The 17,776-nt window shown below is 54.1% G+C and overlaps 4 protein-coding genes across 4 annotated transcripts; 2 read left to right on the top strand and 2 right to left on the bottom strand.

The window, feature by feature from the left end:
* Nucleotides 1-117: 117 nt before the first annotated feature.
* Nucleotides 118-1,869, bottom strand: SAPIO_CDS7390 (uncharacterized protein; the record flags this gene model as incomplete). Its single annotated transcript, XM_016789267.1, has 4 exons — nucleotides 118-424; nucleotides 486-818; nucleotides 1,013-1,533; nucleotides 1,702-1,869. The coding sequence occupies 4 exons, from the start codon at nucleotides 1,867-1,869 to the stop codon at nucleotides 118-120; spliced, it is 1,329 nt and encodes a 442-aa protein (XP_016641094.1).
* Nucleotides 1,870-3,474: 1,605 nt separating this feature from the next.
* Nucleotides 3,475-5,379, top strand: SAPIO_CDS7389 (Uncharacterized protein; the record flags this gene model as incomplete). Its single annotated transcript, XM_016789266.1, has 4 exons — nucleotides 3,475-3,729; nucleotides 3,797-4,209; nucleotides 4,288-5,018; nucleotides 5,090-5,379. 4 exons carry the CDS (start codon nucleotides 3,475-3,477, stop codon nucleotides 5,377-5,379), a joined length of 1,689 nt encoding a protein of 562 aa, XP_016641093.1.
* A 750-nt stretch (nucleotides 5,380-6,129) lies between these two features.
* SAPIO_CDS7388 (uncharacterized protein) lies at nucleotides 6,130-14,965 on the bottom strand (the record flags this gene model as incomplete). The annotated part of the gene is made up of 5 exons (XM_016789265.1): nucleotides 6,130-13,718; nucleotides 13,773-13,910; nucleotides 13,981-14,161; nucleotides 14,215-14,691; nucleotides 14,765-14,965. The coding sequence occupies 5 exons, from the start codon at nucleotides 14,963-14,965 to the stop codon at nucleotides 6,130-6,132; spliced, it is 8,586 nt and encodes a 2,861-aa protein (XP_016641092.1).
* A 787-nt stretch (nucleotides 14,966-15,752) lies between these two features.
* On the top strand, nucleotides 15,753-16,948 carry SAPIO_CDS7387 (uncharacterized protein; the record flags this gene model as incomplete). Its single annotated transcript, XM_016789264.1, has 2 exons — nucleotides 15,753-16,297; nucleotides 16,414-16,948. 2 exons carry the CDS (start codon nucleotides 15,753-15,755, stop codon nucleotides 16,946-16,948), a joined length of 1,080 nt encoding a protein of 359 aa, XP_016641091.1.
* Nucleotides 16,949-17,776: the final 828 nt, after the last annotated feature.

Genomic DNA, 17,776 nt, shown 5'->3' with positions numbered 1-17,776 from the left:
ATATCCAGATATATGGACCATGCTTTTGATGTAAAGAGTAAATAGATAATTCCTATATAATAACACCCAAACCCCCGAGGGGAAAGACCGCCCGAATCTCACACTAACACTTCAATGTTAATCCCAGTCCCCATCCAAGACAATCTCCCTGCCTGTTTCCTTGGCCTTCAGGATTTCATCAATGGTCCACGGCTGGTATACATGTCCAGGAGGGACATTAGTATTGAGAAATTCACTCCCACTCGTCAGGTGCCTTAACGCCTTCTCGTAGTTTTCGATTGCATAATGCTCTGGATCGTGTTTCCAAATCCAGCTGCCAAGTATGCCGATGGGCTTCGTCTGTGAAGCATCCGCATTGGCAGAGCGATTGCGCATCTCATGGTTGAGGACGCCCAGCATTTGCAGACAGGATACCCGCTCAAACCTGTAACAAAAGAGAGGACGTTAGATTACATTTATAACTTCTCAGACTGAGGGTGGCCAACCTCAGTTTGTTATGAACACGGGTTGCCCAGGGCACATTGTCTTTCCCAGCAAGTCGCAAGCAAGCTGCCAGAGAGACGGCGTCTTCCATACCCTGCGTGGCACCGTTCCCGGAGGATGGAAGAAAACTGTGCGCCGCATCACCGATCTGCACAACTCGGCCGCCTGGGGAAACCCAGCAAGGTTGAGGCTCACGCCACATGAGTTTGAAGTCGTGGATCTGATCCTTGGCTGTTGCCTTGATCAATCGATCCGCGAAGTCGGGCCAACCGTCAATCGTGGCCGTGGTTTGAAGCACGACCTCGGGTCCAACCTTGTTAGACCAGGACTCAATGCTACTTCCACGGTTCTAGCGGAACATTAGTGATTTATATGTTTGGCAAGGGAGATGTTATTGAACAATACCGGGTATGTGAGGTACCATATCATATCATGTTTTGTTCTCCCAAAAAGCGCGTACACGTCTTCTCTAGAGTGCTATCAGCAAAGAGGTCTGAGAAAGGTGGTAATAAGACCTGGTAGAACGAACCCCATCCAGAGTTGGGTGGAGGACATCCCATTCTCTAACAGAGGGAACTTCTCATCGATAACGGGATCTACAAGAGCCTGATCGATAGGCAGCAACGCTCGATAGATTGAAAACCCTGTGGGGCGGGCCGGGACTTGACGGCCCAAAGTGATACTATAAGACTTGCTGCCAATTCCGTCAGCTGCGACAACCAAGTCCGCCTCGATCTTTTCGTTATTTTCCAAAATCACATAAGCCTTGGAAGAATCAGGGTCCTCTTGGTATTGAGTAACGTGTTTGCCGTATTCCACCGTGAGTCCAACTCTCTCAACCTGATCGGCGAGCATCTTGTGCATGGTCGGACGACTGTGTCTATATATCTTGGCGGTTTGCAGAGTATTTGGACCTTCAGGGCCATCTTTCTTTTGAGCATTGGGACGGAAAGGAGCCGGACCGGAAATCAGGTCCCCATTGATTTTATGCCATGAAATCCACATCTCGTATGAAATGCGGTCGTTCTCCTTGGCCATGTCTGGCCACCGCTGCAAAGCGCGGACCGCGCTGGTTCCTATAGTGAGTACATCACCTGCAGAGAATTTTATCATTAGTTACGACGACGGTAGGTCGACTTTCTCAGGACAGCAGTTAACTGGCATGATGGATGATTTACCTGATAGAACCCGGGAGGAGCTTTTTTCAAGAATCCGTACCTCGTGGCCCTGACGCCAGCACTCGAGACCGGCCAGTAAGCCGGCTACTCCTCCGCCAACAATCAAAACAGCGATTCCAGTTGGTGATGATCTCTCAGGCAGTGTGCCAGATGAGCCGTTTGTGTGCGGCAGATGCGCAGAGTCGGGTTGTTTCAGCTCGATGCCCATCACGGATTAATTTGGTTAATGAGACAGGTAGGAATGATACGAAGTGTGGTTGGCAATCTCTTGGAGTCTACGCATGTTTTCCCCCTTTAATGTTTCAATGTTACGGCACAAATCTATGCGAATCGTCCGAGGTCAGCCAAATTTCTTCGGGACGGTGATGTCAAACACAGACAAGGAGGTGCTTCAGCCCATTCCATAATCCGTTTCTCTTCTGAACTCTCCGCGCTGCTAGATTCCGACCACTGCAGAGTCCATCCGTTATCTCGGAGTCGGAATCGGAGTCGGTGGAGGTGTCGGTGCAACATGGGTCGAGGATTGAGTCCTCGGCAGGTCAGATCGGGAGTTCGGCGCCGATAGCCTTCTGATCTCCGATGCTTATCCATGGGTTAGCCAGGGTTACCAAGTGCTTATACCGCGCTGATCTCTTGGCGCAGTAAGGTATCGAGCGACACGCCTGTCTCTCACAGCCGGGTATTGGTGCTCTGAGCGCAAACCAATCCGATCCTGGCGATCTTCCATGCCACAAGTACACAGGTACTACTTCGTAAACCCCCTTCTATTTCGAGGTCTGCCAGCAGGTGAAAGCTGTTGACGGACGGATGGATGCGCAATCGGAAATAACGCATGCGCTCGTTCTGTCGGATATGATAGGATGTTGAGCCAGATTAAATAATTGTCAAATCCTTCCTCCGGCCGAATTGAGCGTGGGCTTGATATGCAGCGCTAAGACGGAGAGTATATTACTGTCACATTAAATAGAGACGGAAATGGGATTTCTTAGCTGCTTCTGATTGGGGAAAATCACTGTCGAGAACCGTCTCTATCCTCCTTCCCAGAATTCCTCCGTTTCCAATTCAGGTTCCGCTGGAATTACGGTTCAACAAGGACACACTCTACGGTCCTGGGGAGTCCGCAAGATGAGGCGGTAATCGTATTAGTACTGAGACTGAGACCCTTGCTTTGCCATTCAAGGGCTTCGCATGTCGGCGAAATGTGCCGCGAAGAGTCTGGAGATGATCATTAGCCATGAATGTGATGCTAGGCACTCCGAGAGCGATGCAATAACTCAATCTCGCAAAGGTGCTCCAAGAGACAAAACGTACACTCTGGGACTGGATGGACCTGGATCCTTGCCGAGGTGGAAATTAGCTACATGCATCCTTGTGTTTATCCACTTGGCGGCGTTTTTAGCGCAGGACAACCAACACTCTCCAAAGGCGCCGCCTCCTCAGATCTCGCCCTATCCGGGCCGGCCCGCAAAACCGCTTGATTCGGCCTTTGGGGCAACGGACTTAAGGATTTAGGGCTCGCGCCAACCCCCTTTGGGGGCCAAGGACTTAAGGATGTAGGGCGCGAACCCGCTTGATTCGGCCTTTGGGGGCCAAGGACTTAAGGGTGTAGGGCGCGAACCCCGATCCTCGTGTCAGATTTGGTCGTCCTCTCAGCTTCTTGAAGTGAGATGGACGTCTTCTTATCACAGGCCGCACTCCCAAGTCATGATTGACCAGCACCAGTCGCATCGCACCCATTTCACTTTTCTGAGGCACACAGAGCCTCATCTCAAGCCCTCCCTCCCCGAATGAATTGAGCTAGACGACATCCGCCATGTCTCCATCAACGGCTTCCCACGATCTCAAGTCCAAAAAGGACAAGTTGGATGTTGAGTTTAACGAACAATCCACGGCGACATCTTCGACTGTCGAGGTAGAGACCGAGAAGAAGCGAGATACTGGTACCGATGAAGAAGTTGCCGTTGCAGAATCTGTGCCGCAGGATTCCGGCGACTACCCATCAGGTCTCAAGCTCACATTCATCGTGGTTGCGCTTGTACTCAGTGTCTTTCTCTTTTCTCTGGATCAGGTAAGTTTAATTATTACCGGCTTGCAGTTCTCCCGTGGTCATGTCCTAATGCTGACTCTCAATCCAGACCATCGTTGCAACCGCCATTCCAAGGATTACTGACGAGTTCAAAAGCATCGACGACATCTCGTGGTATGGTTCGTCCTTCTTCATGACACTTGGGGGATTCCAATCTATGTGGGGGAAAGTGTACAAATATTTCCCCCTTAAGATCAGCTTCCTGATGGCCATTTTCATCTTTGAACTTGGGAGCTTGATCTGCGGTGTCGCTCCAAACTCTCCCGCCCTGATTGTTGGGCGTGCTATTGCTGGCGTTGGCGCCGCGGGCGTCGGGTCCGGAGCGTACACAATTATTGCTTTCGCTGCTGAGCCCAAGAAGAGAGCCACCTTAACCGGGGTTATTGGCGCCTCATATGGCCTCGCCGCTGTTACTGGGCCACTCATTGGCGGAGCGTTTACGAATACGGTCTCCTGGCGGTGGTAAGTCGTGGAATCTTCCATGTTCTTTTTTTGTTTTATTCCTACTTGTGCTCTTCTTGCCTAACCCTTGGCGCTTAGGTGTTTCTATATCAATCTCCCGATCGGTGGTCTCGCCGCTTCCATCATCTTACTTTCCTTCAAAGCTCCTCCGGCGGCGAAACCGGCTGAGGCTACGCTCCGGGAGAAGTTTCTGCAAATGGACCCCCTGGGGACCGCGCTCATTATGGGCGCCGTCATATCCTTCCTCGTTGGTCTTCATTACGCTGGTTTAGGGAAGCCGTGGAATTCCAGCACCGTCATCGGCTTACTCGTCGGCTGTGGTCTCATGGCCATTGCCTTTGGGTTTCTCGAGTCCGTCCAAGGCGAACGCGCGATGTTGACACCGCGTCTTATGCGCATGAGAAACGTCTGGGTCAACGGCATATACGGGGCCTTCTTCGCTGGTTCGTACTTCGTTCCGTTGTACTATCTACCCATTTACTTCCAGAGCATCGACAACGCGACGCCCATTGGCTCAGGTGTGCGCAATTTGCCGCTCATCATTGCCTTTACAATTGCCACCATTGGCTCGGGTGGAAGCATCTCGAAGACGGGCATTGCAACCCCCATACTGCCAGTCGGCTCTGCTATCGCCACCATCGCGGCCGGTCTTCTCTATACTCTCGACATCGGGACTGGGGCAGGCAAATGGATTGGCTACCAGATTCTTGCCGGCTTTGGATACGGCCTGTCGTTCCAAGTCCCGATCATCGTGAGCCAGGGAACTGCTGACCCTAGCGACTTGGCTTCTGTGACAGCTATTATCCTATGTGAGTGCTCGTCAATCCTCTTTATCCCCCGTCATCCCGGGCTATCGTCTAACGATATCACCTCGTACCAGTCTTCCAAACCATCGGCGGTGCAGCTCTGATTGGGGCCGCGCAATCCGGCTTCGTCAACCAGCTCTTGAACAAGCTTCCCAGCACCGCGCCGGGCGTCAATCCCGCTCTAGTCGTGGCCGCTGGCGCCACTGAGCTGCGCGAGGTATTTTCGGCAGACGATCTGGATGGTATCCTTGTTGCGTACATGGCAGGTATCAAGGTTGCTTTTGCAATTACTATCGGGGCCGTGGGCTTCTCGTTCCCAATAAGCTTGCTTAGCAAGTGGAAGAGAATCTCAACAGCAGCTTAGGCCACCGAAAAACAAAAGCAACACTTGAAGGTTTCCACGGCTAGAAAGGGCGTCACACTTAAAAAAAAAAAAAAAAAAAAAAAAAAAAAAAAAAGGGAATATATAAGTTCGAGTACTAAGGTACCCCCTTTCCAGCATCCCATCTCAAATCCACATCTCTCCAATCCAACCCGCATACTAAGAACACATATCCCAGTCTACTTTTAAGCTTCTAGAATACAAGAACATGTTTCACTGGTGATTTCGGGATCGCTGGGTTCATCTACATTATTACTTCTTCCTTCCACTTCCATTTGAGTCTTCTGAATTTCTTCGATATTTGCGAACTTTGAATTTGGGCTCAATTCAACCTTCTTCCTTTTAGTTGGCCTTACAGCCTCAAGCTGCTGTTCTAGTAACCTAATCCTCTGCTGAGCGGGAGCCAGCTCGAATGTGTTCTCTTCAAAGGCTTTCTGAGCTTTTTGAAAGAGAAGCCGCTGTGTGGTAGTATCGTGATGGGGGAAAAGGTGACTACAGTGAAAAGGTGTAAACAGGTACCTCTCCTTAGTTCAGTAGTGTCGGGGATGGTATAAGTTGTATTGGAAGCCAAGGGGAGCAGAGAACTGTTATTCCATATCACAGGACCTAGCATCACTATTTCTTTTCCTTCCGGGAACACAACAAGTTCAAAAAGTCTCATTATCATAGTTATCTTTATCGTGATACATTTACAGCTTAATACCTACTGAGATCGAAGGCCGTCAAGAAGTATTACCTCGAACCTGACCCCTTCCGCAATACTGGCGATACGAAGACTTCGTCATGGCCAGTAAACGTCGCCACTACTCCCTTCGGCATCCCCATGGCCGTCGCTCTCCGCATCCACTCGGCCGTCGGCAAGACTTTAATGTGGCCGCCGAGCTTTTTCTCATACATGCCCGCCAGGTCCGACAGCCAGTACTCGTTACTGCTGCAATAGTTGTGCACGGCAAAACCCTTCTGGGGATCGTGCCCATATGCGTTTGCCAAAAACTCGGGCACGACATCACTGACCTCGATGATATCCAGTTGTCCTACCCACTGCTGCGGATCCAACGCCGGCACGGCTCGCATCCGGGTGCAGAAGCGGTCCAGCGCAACTAGCGGGATCTCATCGGGAGCATCGGGCCCCATGATGTTGGGGAAGCGGTGCACAACCGCAGGCGGCGCGGCGTGTTCTAGCAGCATCTCGCCCATCCACTTACTGGCAGCGTAGCCTATGGCATTCTTCATCAGGGACTCGGCATCGGTCGGAGGGGAGATGGCTGACGGGGGTATCTCGGGCAGCTCATGGGTCCCCTTCTGCAGCATGGCGACCGATGATGACGATACGAAATGGACGGGGACACCGCGCGGCGTGGCCATGGCGAGGAGAACTTGTGTCGAGACAACATTGGCGGTGCGTACAGCCTCGTACGACTTGAGATGGTTGACCTCGGCGCCCAAGTGGATGATCAAGTCGGCAGTCTGGCTGAGGCGGATGAAGTCGTCGTTAGAAAGCCCCAACAGGGGCTTCATCAGGTCGCCTTTGTACTCTCGAATCCTGGGGTCCCGGACGCGAACACGGCGTGAGCGAATGCAGAGACAGTGCAGCTCAGCAACGTTGTCATCTGCGACCAGGTTGCGAAGCATGTGCGTACCCAAGAAGCCTGTGCACCCTGTGAGAACGATGCGCCGTGCACTTCTCCGAGGCGCATCCTTGACCGACTCGGCTCCTTGCGGGATAAGAGCAGGGATTCCGTCAATAAGTCCGGTCAATTCCTTTGTCCAGTCCATCTCTGGGTCCTGACGAGCTGTGCCGGAAGAGGATGTTGCCGCCGCCATATCGGACCCTGCCTGAAGCCTTCGCCAGCCTGTCAGAGCGTCCTCACACAGTCGAGATACAGTGTGGTTCGTGGACATAATTTTCAGGATGGGTACGTCGACGCCGAGCTCCTTCAGGAACCACTCACGAATCCGGACCGAGACGAGGGAGTCGACTCCAAGGTTGACTGCAGGAACATCGCCCGATATTTGCGCTGGGTCGAGCTGGAGCATGTTGCCCAAAGCCTGGGAAAAGCACTTCTCCAAGACTGTCAGCCCGTCTTTGGGATCCTCCACCGCCGCCAGCTGAACCTCGACTTTAACGTTCCCGTTGACCTCCTCTGGTCCACCGCCGCTCTCTCGAACTCCTTCTTGGACGAGATAGCACGAAAGCCGCGGGTCTTGGTGCCATGCCTCTTGGAAGGACGTCCTTATACCTGTGATTAGCTCGGGTGGCTGGTCTGAGTTGGGTCGTCCGCACACAATGGCCTCGGCCAGCATCTCGCACAGATCTGTCTCGGATTGTCTATCCAGCCGTGGCAGAAGTGACTTTTCAATCGTCGCGAGGTGTTCCTTGTCTGAACGATGGAAGATGTAGCCCAGCCCCGTCAGGAACCCAATGACGATGACAGAACCCGCCAGGCCACGACTGCGACGCTGGCGCACCAGGCTGGCCGCGAAGTGGTTCGCAGCACTGTAGGCGGATTGGCCGATAATGCCGACCAGCGAAGTCGCCGACGAGAGGACGATGAAGAAGTCCAGAGTCTCATCCTCTTCACCGTCGCCAAAGAGTTCATCAATATTCTGAGTTCCCACAACCTTGGGCGCCAGCACGGCCTCAAAGTCGGGCCAGGACATGTCGACAAAGAGACGGTCCCGAAGCACCATCGCACCATTGATGACGCCGCCGACCGGCGGCATGCTGGACTTGATGTCGGCATAAAAGGTTCTCAGAGCATCTCTGTTCGTAATGTCAACGGCCATGACACGCAGGTCTGCCCCCTTTTGCGACATATGCTCAACCACACTGGCTGGCACACTGGGCTTACGGCTGGCCAGGACGACGCTCCGAGCTCCGTGATCCACCATCCATAGAGCAATTGAAATGCCTACATCTCCCGTCATGCCGAAGAGAAGATATGTCTTGTTAGCGGCAAAGAGCCCGTTGTGCTCGACAGGATGGACCACGGTGGTGACTTTGTCGGTAGCGGACCAGTCAATCACCGTTGCAGGGCCCAACCCCTTGACTACCTCCGTTGTTACGTTTTCGATGGGCAGGATCTGGTCTAGGTTATCCGGGCCCCTCCGGATGTTGTCATGGTCTTCAAAGTGCTGTCTGGCCAGCCTGCATAGGTCCTCGCGGCTCAATCCAATAATCAGATCATTCAGATCTTCGATGTCGATGGTAACGAGCCTGGAACGTGGAGACGAGGCACGCAGCAGCGCCGAAATACTGTTGCTCTTCCAGGGCTTCAAGTCGATGAACGTTTTCACGTCTCTCATGCGCATGCGTAGTGATTGAAGATTTCGCTTGCTGATGTAGGGATGGATGAAACCCCAGTCGCCAGCTCTCTCCATATCCGACGTCGTCTCGAACACGGTGAGACACTGCTCTGCAGCAACACGGGAAATTGCCTTGCTGAGATGATTTGGGGCGCCGTGAATCCAGACGGGGCCCTCCAAGTCGCGAAGGAGATGCTTCACTAGCGCCTGAGCTGTGAAATGGTGGAGCTGTTGCGCGGCGTCGACCGACTCCTCGGCGGCGGTGTTGGCGGCACTGCGTTGGCGATACAAGACGCAATCCTCAGCAACCGTGACGATGGAGCTGCTTGCGTGTGAAAGGCCGACGAGTTTATCCCCTGATACCATGTCGTGGCCCACCCACAGATGAGCAGGCCTCGAAGATGCAGATGCAGACATCTTGGACGAACCTTCGCAGCAGACAAGGGAGTAAAGAGACGATGCCGTGACCTTCACACGCACCTCGCCTGGCTTAACATTGTGGACATGCTCATGGTGATGGCGATACAGCAGTTCGAGTGCTCCGTGTCGCTTCGTGACCTCGATGACTATATCTGGAAGCTCAAAGCTGGTCAGCTGGGTGACTTGTCGGTGCCTCGCCGTGGACCGAAGATTGATAGCATCCAGAGCCAGAACCCTGGGTATATATATAGCACCGTCCCTTAGTGTAAGCTGGGGCTCAGGGGTCCAGAGGATCTCGTCCGAATTGTAGTCTGAATTCATCCCGGTAAGTCGGAGGAGAAGAGTTGCTAGTAAAGACGGTTCAAGGGTTGCGGGCGCATCGACGTCGAGGAACTGAAGCCTCAGGTCACTACGTTCGGCCAGAAGAGTCCGTCCCAATCCCACGGTCACGTTGGCCAGGGGATTCTTGCCAGAAGTCGCCCCTGAACTCACCCATAGAACAGTACTGGCGTTTCGGAAGACGGCCTGCACGGCTTCGAACCTCGACTGGCTCATGGAGTTAAAGACCGGGCTGTCCAGGTCACAAAGGCAGAGCACAACGGCACCGCTGGGAATCTCAATGCCCTCAAGGTTACGTCTGATGACAGCCCCGGCAGAAGCGAGGAGTGTTTGCGACCTGGATGCGAGTTCAGAACCGCCGACGACCAGGACTTGTTGGTCGAGAGGCGGCATTGGCGACTGAGAATTGGTGGAAAGGGGCTGACGGAGCATCTGGATGGTTTCGTCGGTTGCCTGGGATAAGATGACCGAACAGAAGGAAGGCGTCGAGCTTGTGTCCACCCCTGAAAACCCGGTGACCTTCAGTAAAGCATCCCACTCGTCGAGGCCGATCGTGGGAGCCCAGACTCGTCCCTCATCGGCGCCCAGGAACCACCCAGGAAGCGTACCCATGATGAGCTGGATTGGAAGATGGTCGCGTGTGATCTCCAGCAGCACCAAGTACCCCCCAGGTCGAAGTAAGCGGCGACAGTGGCGGACGGTATCCTTCAGGCTCCGTGTTGCGTGGAGGCAGTTCGAGGCAACGACCATATCGAACGAGCCCTCCTCGAATCCTTGCTCTACCGGGTCCTTTTCGATGTTGAGCATCTTGAACGACAGCTGACTCAGATGCTGGCTGAACTTTGCTTTCGCAGGCTCAAAGAAGCCGGCCGAGATATCCGTGTACGTATATGATGTGTATTTGCCGTCCAAAGCCGAAAGCACCGCTCGAGTAGTACCACCCGTCCCAGCACCGACTTCGAGCACCTTCATACGAGGGTACCGATGTGCAAGCTGCTTAACCAAGGACTCGAGATCGAGGTTGCCGTCAGCAAACCCGACTCCCTCCACATACAAACGGTCGAGCATACCGTCCTTCATCAGTACCTGGAGAGGAGGAATAGTTCCGCGAGCTATGGCTGGCAGCTTACCACCCACGGCATGTAGTAGCTGCATATCATTGTTTCCTGAAGCCAAATAGCTGGCGCTCCATTGCTCCACGTCCTCGAGAGTGTCGTTGGACCACTCTGCTTGAATATCGGGGTGCTTGCCGGCTTCGATCTGGGGAAATAGATGCTCCCTGACCCACTTCATCATGTGCCGCCGATGTTTGCTCATAAGTAAAAGCTCAGAGGGTTTGATCTGGTCTCGAAGACTCCGCAGGTAGAAGTAAGCGGTTCGCACAAGAAGCGTGCGTAACAAACTATTCTCTGGAGAGAGTTTGGTCTTGAGCCTGGGCTCAATCCCGTAAGCCGCATCTCGCACCCATGTCTCGGCTGCATAGAGCCAGCGATCTTCCTCCTGGTTCAGGGCGGTCCAGTGGACTCCGCGCAGTTGGACATGGATGGTGGCATCTTTTGAGTCGAAAACATCTACGTCGCCTTCAAGTGACTTTGCATCCGCCAAGGTCAGAAAGCTATCTGCCATGAGGACGCCGGGAGACGCAGGTGGTGCCACCATGTTGATACGGATGCAGTCAATGGCGGTTGGCAGATACACCGTCCTGAGACGACCGTCTTCTGGATATGAAAACCCGGCCAAGAGGCCTTGGATGGCAGTGTCGAGGACCGTGGGGTGCATAGAAGACCGAATTGTAGTCGGCTCAGGGGGAGCCGGGACGGTTACCACGGCCTGGTTAAGGCGGCGGTCCACTGAGCTGGCTCTGAAAGCATCTGAGTAGTTGTAGCCCACTTTGGACAAATACCAGTAGAACTGCTCCAGGTCCAACGTGTTCATGGGCAGCAGAGGCTCCGTCCGGGGAGGCAGGGCGTTTTTCAGGGGCAGGCCAAGCCAAATCCGCACGCTGCCGCTGAAATGGGCTGTAAGCCCTGTCAAAGGGCCGTCCAGTTTCGTCACGTTGATATCGCCGCTGTAGCAGGCCACCTCGGCGGCAATGCAGCTGTCGGACTGGCTCGTAACACGTATGGTAAAGAGAACCTCAAGACCCGGGGAATCTTCCTGCAAGCTCATGGCACGCACCATCTCAATGTCATGCAGCTCGACAAGACGCAGTGCCTGATGGTCATTGACGAGACGCACAGCAGCCTCATACGCCATGGTCAGGTACCCCGTTGCCGGGAAAAGAACTTCGCCCTGGATGGCATGGCCCTTCACCCATTGCAGTTCACTTAGTTTGAAGACCTGTCGCCAATGAACCTCGCGCCGGCCATGCTCACCGAGTGTGACCGGAAAGCCGAGGAGTTCGCGAGGCTGGCTCTGAGTGCGGAAGATGCAAGATGCTCTGGACTCACGCCAGATGAGGCTATCATGATCCCAGGGGTAAGGCGGCAGGTCCTTGAGAATTACAGGATACTTTGGGCTGGCTTGGGGGAAGGCTCGGTGTAAGCCGTCAAAGGTGATGATAGGGCGCATCGACGGGAACAACGACCAGATGAGTCCTAAACCAGCGGCAAAGGCCTCAACAGCACCCTCTCCGCGTTTAAGGACACCAGAATACGGAACAGCTACACCCGTCAACGACTTGATCACCTCGGAGGCTGGACCCCTGAGAGCCGGGTGCGGTCCAATTTCAAGGGCGAGATCCAAGACGTAGGATTCTTCAGACACTGCTCTGCTTACTGCCTGGGAGAACTGCACCGTACTGGTCAGATTATCGACCCAGTACTGTCCCCCGAGCAACTCAAGACCATGATGGTCGTCGAAGGAGCGACTGCGGCCATTTGCACCCCAAACACTCGAGTACCACACGCATTTTTTGCGACCCTTCAGAACGCTGATCCCACAACTGCGTAGCGATTCGAGATAGGGTGAGGCGCATGGCCGCATGTGGTGAGAATGATATGCTGTGTCGACCGCCAGCACGCGGGCAAAAGTGTTGCTCTGGTCCAGCAGTGCCTTGGCCTCATCGATAGCATCGGCGTCTCCCGCCAGCGTGCAACTCGTTGGAGAGTTGTTAGCAGCCACCTTGAGTGCCGAACTAAACTCGTTGCAAAATGCCAATGCCTCATCCAAGCTCATGCCAACAGCCATCATCTTGCCACGCTTTCCTCCGGGCCCCTGTGCCAGATGAGAATGAAACCCTCGATAATAAGCCACACGAATAGCATCCCGGGCATCCAGGTATCCCGCAGCATAGGCGGCACCAATCTCACCCGACGAGTGTCCAACAACGGCAGAAAACTCAACGCCAGCCGTGCGGAGGACGTCTACGAGCGCCACTTGGAGAGCAGTGCAGAGAGGCTGGGAGATGGCTGCGATACCGACGCGGGAGGTCTCCTTTGGTGCCGAGAGCTCGTCGATCAGGGACCAGTCCGGGCGATCGCCGTCGGGGAGCGTATCGAGGCTTCGCTGCTGCCGGTCCAACGACGTGCGGAACACGGCGGATGCTTGGTAGAGCTCCCAACCCATAGTAGCCCACTGAGCACCTTGCCCAGTGAAGACACCGAGTATCCGGGGCGGTAGTGAATTGGGAATGGTTGCGATGCGTGACGTCTTGCTGAGTGCTTCTGTGCCTGTTTCGAGCTTATCGGCAAGCTGGGTGGCCGACGTGGCTGAGAAGGAGGCCCGGAACGGGAATTCCGACCTCTGGAACAGGGTGCGAGAAAGCCTACCAAGATCTGTGTCGGGATGATCTCGTAGATAGTTGGCTAACTCTGCAGCCTTTGCTGCCAGGGCCTGGGCCGAGTTAGCAGATAGGACGAAGAGTCCAGCCGGACGCGATTCCGACACATGATAGCGCTCGTAGCCCCCATCCCAGCTTTCGATGATAGCGTGCGCATTGGTCCCGCCAAAGCCGAAACTATTCACACTTGCACGACGCGGTTGGCCCTCTGGAAGCGCGGGCCAGGGGGTTAACTCTGTCGGGATGCGGAGGTGGTTGAAGAATGGTCGAATTTTGGGGTTCAGCTCCCGAAGATGTAGGTTACCTGGAATCTGGCCGTGCTGGACCGCCAACGACGCCTTGAGCACGCCAGCCAGTCCTGCACTGCCCTCTGTGTGACCAATGACGGTTTTGATCGATCCAACATAGAGCTGGCCATGATTCTGGTCTGGATGCCCCGGGAAGAAAGCGTCGTGTATTGCCCGCGCCTCGATAGCTAGAGTTCGTCAGCGTCCCAGCATATGTATGGGGTTCACAGTGGTTCTATTACGGTCACCCACCGGCGTTCCGGTGCCATGTGCTTCGAAGTATTGTGGACGGTCTCTTGGGTTCGTCGGGTCTAGCCCGCACTTGGTGTATGTGTCTCGGATAAGTCGAGCTTGTGCCTCAGAGTTCGGCATTGTGATGCCTATATACGTACGTTATGATCAGTAACAGGGAGCCACAGAGTGCAACTGGAACAGCGTGGGAGCTCAAACCTGGTGTCCGGCCATCGGAATTCACACCCGTTTCACGGATAATACACTCGATGTGGTCACCATCAGCCACAGCTTGGCTAAGAGTCTTGAGAATAATGGCAGCGAATCCCTCGCCGCGCGTATATCCATCGGCAGAAGAATCCCACATGTATGATCGCCCGTTGGGGGACAGCATATTTAGCTTGAATTCCACCTGTTAGCTTGACTGCAAGTCTGCAATGAGCCTTGACATACATTTGAATAAGCAATAAATGGCTCAGGTCCAAGGATGAGATTCGCCCCTGCTGCAACCGCCATGTCTACTTCTCCGCTTCGCAGAGCAAGGACCGCCTGGTGTAGGGCAACGAGCGATGACGAGCAGGCTGTATCAAAGGCAACCGATGCGCCTTTCCAGTCATAGAAGTACGACACACGGTTGGCCAGGATTGCCATCGAACCGCCGGTTGCATGGTACTGCGGCAGGCTGTCGAGGCCACGCATGGCAACGAGCTGGTAGTCGAAGCTCATGGCTCCCACAAAGACGCCAGTGGATGATCCCCGAAGCTGGGGGATGGAGTAGCCGGCCGATTCAATACCTTCGTAAACGGTCTCGAGGAGGCATCGCTGTTGGGGGTCCATTGCCTCGGCCTCCTTTGGGCTGATGTTAAAGAAATCGCGGTCGAAAGCCCGGGGGTCATCCTGCAGGAGGTAGGCATACTTTGCGTTTGTACTCTAATGCGTCCAGCGGGTGATTAGACTTCGAGGCTTGAATTCACGATTGTAGGATGGGGCAATGTTGTCTTACCCCATGGTGTTGGCTGTCTTGGTGATAAAATGCCTTGGTATCAAATCGACTGGGTGGGATTTCTTGCACGATATCCCGAGGATCCTTGAGAAGCACCCAAAGCTTTGAGGGGGAACTAGCGCCGCCTGGAAAACGACACGAGCTTCCCACTATCGCGATAGGCTCCTTCGCGAGCCAGTTGGGGTTGGCATTACTACCCATGATAATGATTGTGTTGAACTCAAATCAGACGGCACAGGAGGAAAAGATAGTCCTGTTCAGTAGAGACGTGAAGTCAAGTGAAATTCTGTGTCTTTATTGTTCAATTTGACTAGGTTCTGGTTTCTGGAGTCGTCAGTCTTTCTGCTTCCCGGGCAGAGGTGTGAGATATTCGAGCCATAAGCTCACAAAGTACACCACCACAGTCGGTCTCTGTTCGCCCTTTGGAAATCTCTCCTGTCGGGGGCGTGAATCCCGGAAGCCAAACATCGGAAGTACGAGAATCTCGCCGAGTCCAGCCATATTGAGGTTGTGTGGGCTCCGCTCTATCTCATCACACACGATGGGCTGGATGCCACTCGGTGTTTTCTTTTTTCAATTAGGTGCTCCGGCTCAGTTCCACAATGAGCTGCAGGATTGCGGCAAATCTATTTCCCGTCATTCATCACAGAGTCGGGGCAATACGCGTACTCGACTATCAGCACCGGCGGCATTCCCGGCTCCTCCGATCCACCTCCGGCCGCCTCCGGTCGGCCTCCGATACTCTACCGGCTAAGCTGAAATGTGGCGGCTCGTCGTTATCGCTGCTATCTGGATCGATAATGCGCCTCCGACGGCCTGGAATGACATACACCGCAATACTCTGGCAAAGAGGTGACCGAAGACAACCAAGCAACAGGCATAACTCCATATCTCCAGTGCCCTACGTATCCAGTGGATTCGTGATTCTTTGACTTCCGTGTACGCGCTATCACAGCATCCACCAGAAAGCACACATCTCAAGTCGACAATGAAGGCTCACACGGCAATGAAGGCTCTTGTTGGCGGGGAGTCTGGTAATTACCGGCTCGCGGACGACATCGATATCCCTGCCCCCAAGCCAGGCACGATGCTGTGTCGTGTGCATTCCGTCGCCTTGAGCCCATACGACGCAAAGATTGTAGACTATTCCAACACACCTGGCGCTGTGGGCGGCTGTGACTTTTCCGGCGTCGTCGTTGCGGTGGGCGAAGGAGTGGTGCGGTTCAAGGCAGGTGATCGTGTCCTCGCTGTGACTTTTGGACTCAGCGCCTTAGACAAGACGGCGGGTGCCTTTGCTGAGTATGCTCTGGCAATCGAAGACCTGAGTTGCCATGTTCCGGACAGCTTGTCCTTGACGCAGGCGTGCTCAATGGGTCTTGGGATTGCTACTGCTGGCCTGGCACTCTTCCAAGCACCTGGGCTACAGCTAAGAATGCCACGCTCCAACCACGCCGATCAAGAGACGGGTGCTTTTGTTCTTATCTCAGGGGGTGCAACGGGCACGGGGACCATGGCAACCCAGCTTCTGAAGAGGTGAGTTGAAGGTCTCGCCCCGTTGTGGGCTAGTGTCCTCGGCCAGAACCCAGAAAACTGGATCGTGGAAACTACCTCATTCACTCACTCACTCACTCACTCTCTTTCTTTTACAGTGCTGGTTACATACCCATCGTTACCTGTTCGCCCGCTAACAATTCCCTATGCGAGTCCTACGGCGCCGCGGCTTGCTTCGATTACAACTCAGCCACGTGCGGTGCTGATATCCGCGAGTACACGGCCAACAGTTTGACCTCTGTCTTTGACTGCGTCACTGACGCAACGACTATGAGGATGTGCTACGCGGCCATTGGCTCTTCCGGTGGTCAATACGTCGCTCTAGAGCCCATTTCTCCTATTATCAAGTACACGCGGAGGGATGTCCGCGCTGACTGGCTGATGGCTCCCACCGTTCTGGGGACCCCCGTGGAGCTTCCGGGCTCGTATGGACGCCCGAGAACTCCAGAGCACAGAAGATTTGCATCAGAGTTGTTTCTGCTGGCTGAGAAGCTACTTCAGGAGGGCGAAATTAGGAATCATCCTCTAGAGATTCGGGACGGAGGCCTGGCGAGCATCCCCAGATATGTGAACGATTTGCGGGTTGGGAAAGTGCGGGCAAAGAGACAGGTTGTGCCATTACTGGCAGGGTAGACAGCGTCGAAGTACCTCTGACAGGGACGCTCATGCCGAAAAGTTCGAATCCATTTGTAACGAAGAGTTCGTAAAGGACTGATTCCAGGCTAATACTATGATTGGAAAAAGCCCTCCATGTTGAGCGAATCTCGGAATTACTTGCTGTTTAGAATCTAGGAGAAACTGTGCCACCTAGGCTGTAGGCTCTACCAGGTTTGGCCATCAAATACTGAGACGAAATGAACGTCCTCGAGACTAGAACATGATTTCCGTGTTGGGTAGGTCTCTGGAATTCTAGAGGCTAGTACGGGAGAAGGACGGCGCTTTGCTTTACGATAGCGGTCAAGACATTCTCGGTTCAGTTGGTTCCACGTTCTTCTATTGTTTGCGATAGCTTTCCGCTGCCCTACGGAAGCGTTGGTTTCAATCTCTTAGGTATGTTATCGACTGATCAATCGTCCACGCCGCCCGCCTGCATAGGTGGGCCGGGCCTGTTAGTTGAGGTGGTTCGAAGGATTGTGCGAAGCTGCAGATGGTGGTTGGAAGGATTTTGAGAAGCTGGAGATTGTGGTAATTCCGACTAAGCTCCGTGCCTTCTGTCGGAAACAAGAACATGATGTGAGCCCGACGCCGACTCGTGAGGTCGGGGGTCGGATCGGCAGCCGAGGGTGGCAGCCGAGGGCGGCAACATGAAGTTCCACGTACTCTCCTCCATAGCGGGACTGCTGGTCCCTAGCGGCCCACATGGGGCTGGCTTATAGACCTGACTAGGACTTTAAATGCTCGCTGTCTTGCTTTAATCGGAACAGGACATATCCAGACAGCCCCTTTTCTTCAGCCAACCGA

This window comes from Scedosporium apiospermum (genome assembly GCF_000732125.1).
Source record: "Scedosporium apiospermum strain IHEM 14462 chromosome Unknown SEQ_SAPIO_0110, whole genome shotgun sequence".
NCBI classification, from domain to species: domain Eukaryota; kingdom Fungi; phylum Ascomycota; class Sordariomycetes; order Microascales; family Microascaceae; genus Scedosporium; species Scedosporium apiospermum.
Note: the sequence above shows the minus strand (reverse complement) of the source record. Positions and strands in the feature narration are given on the sequence as shown.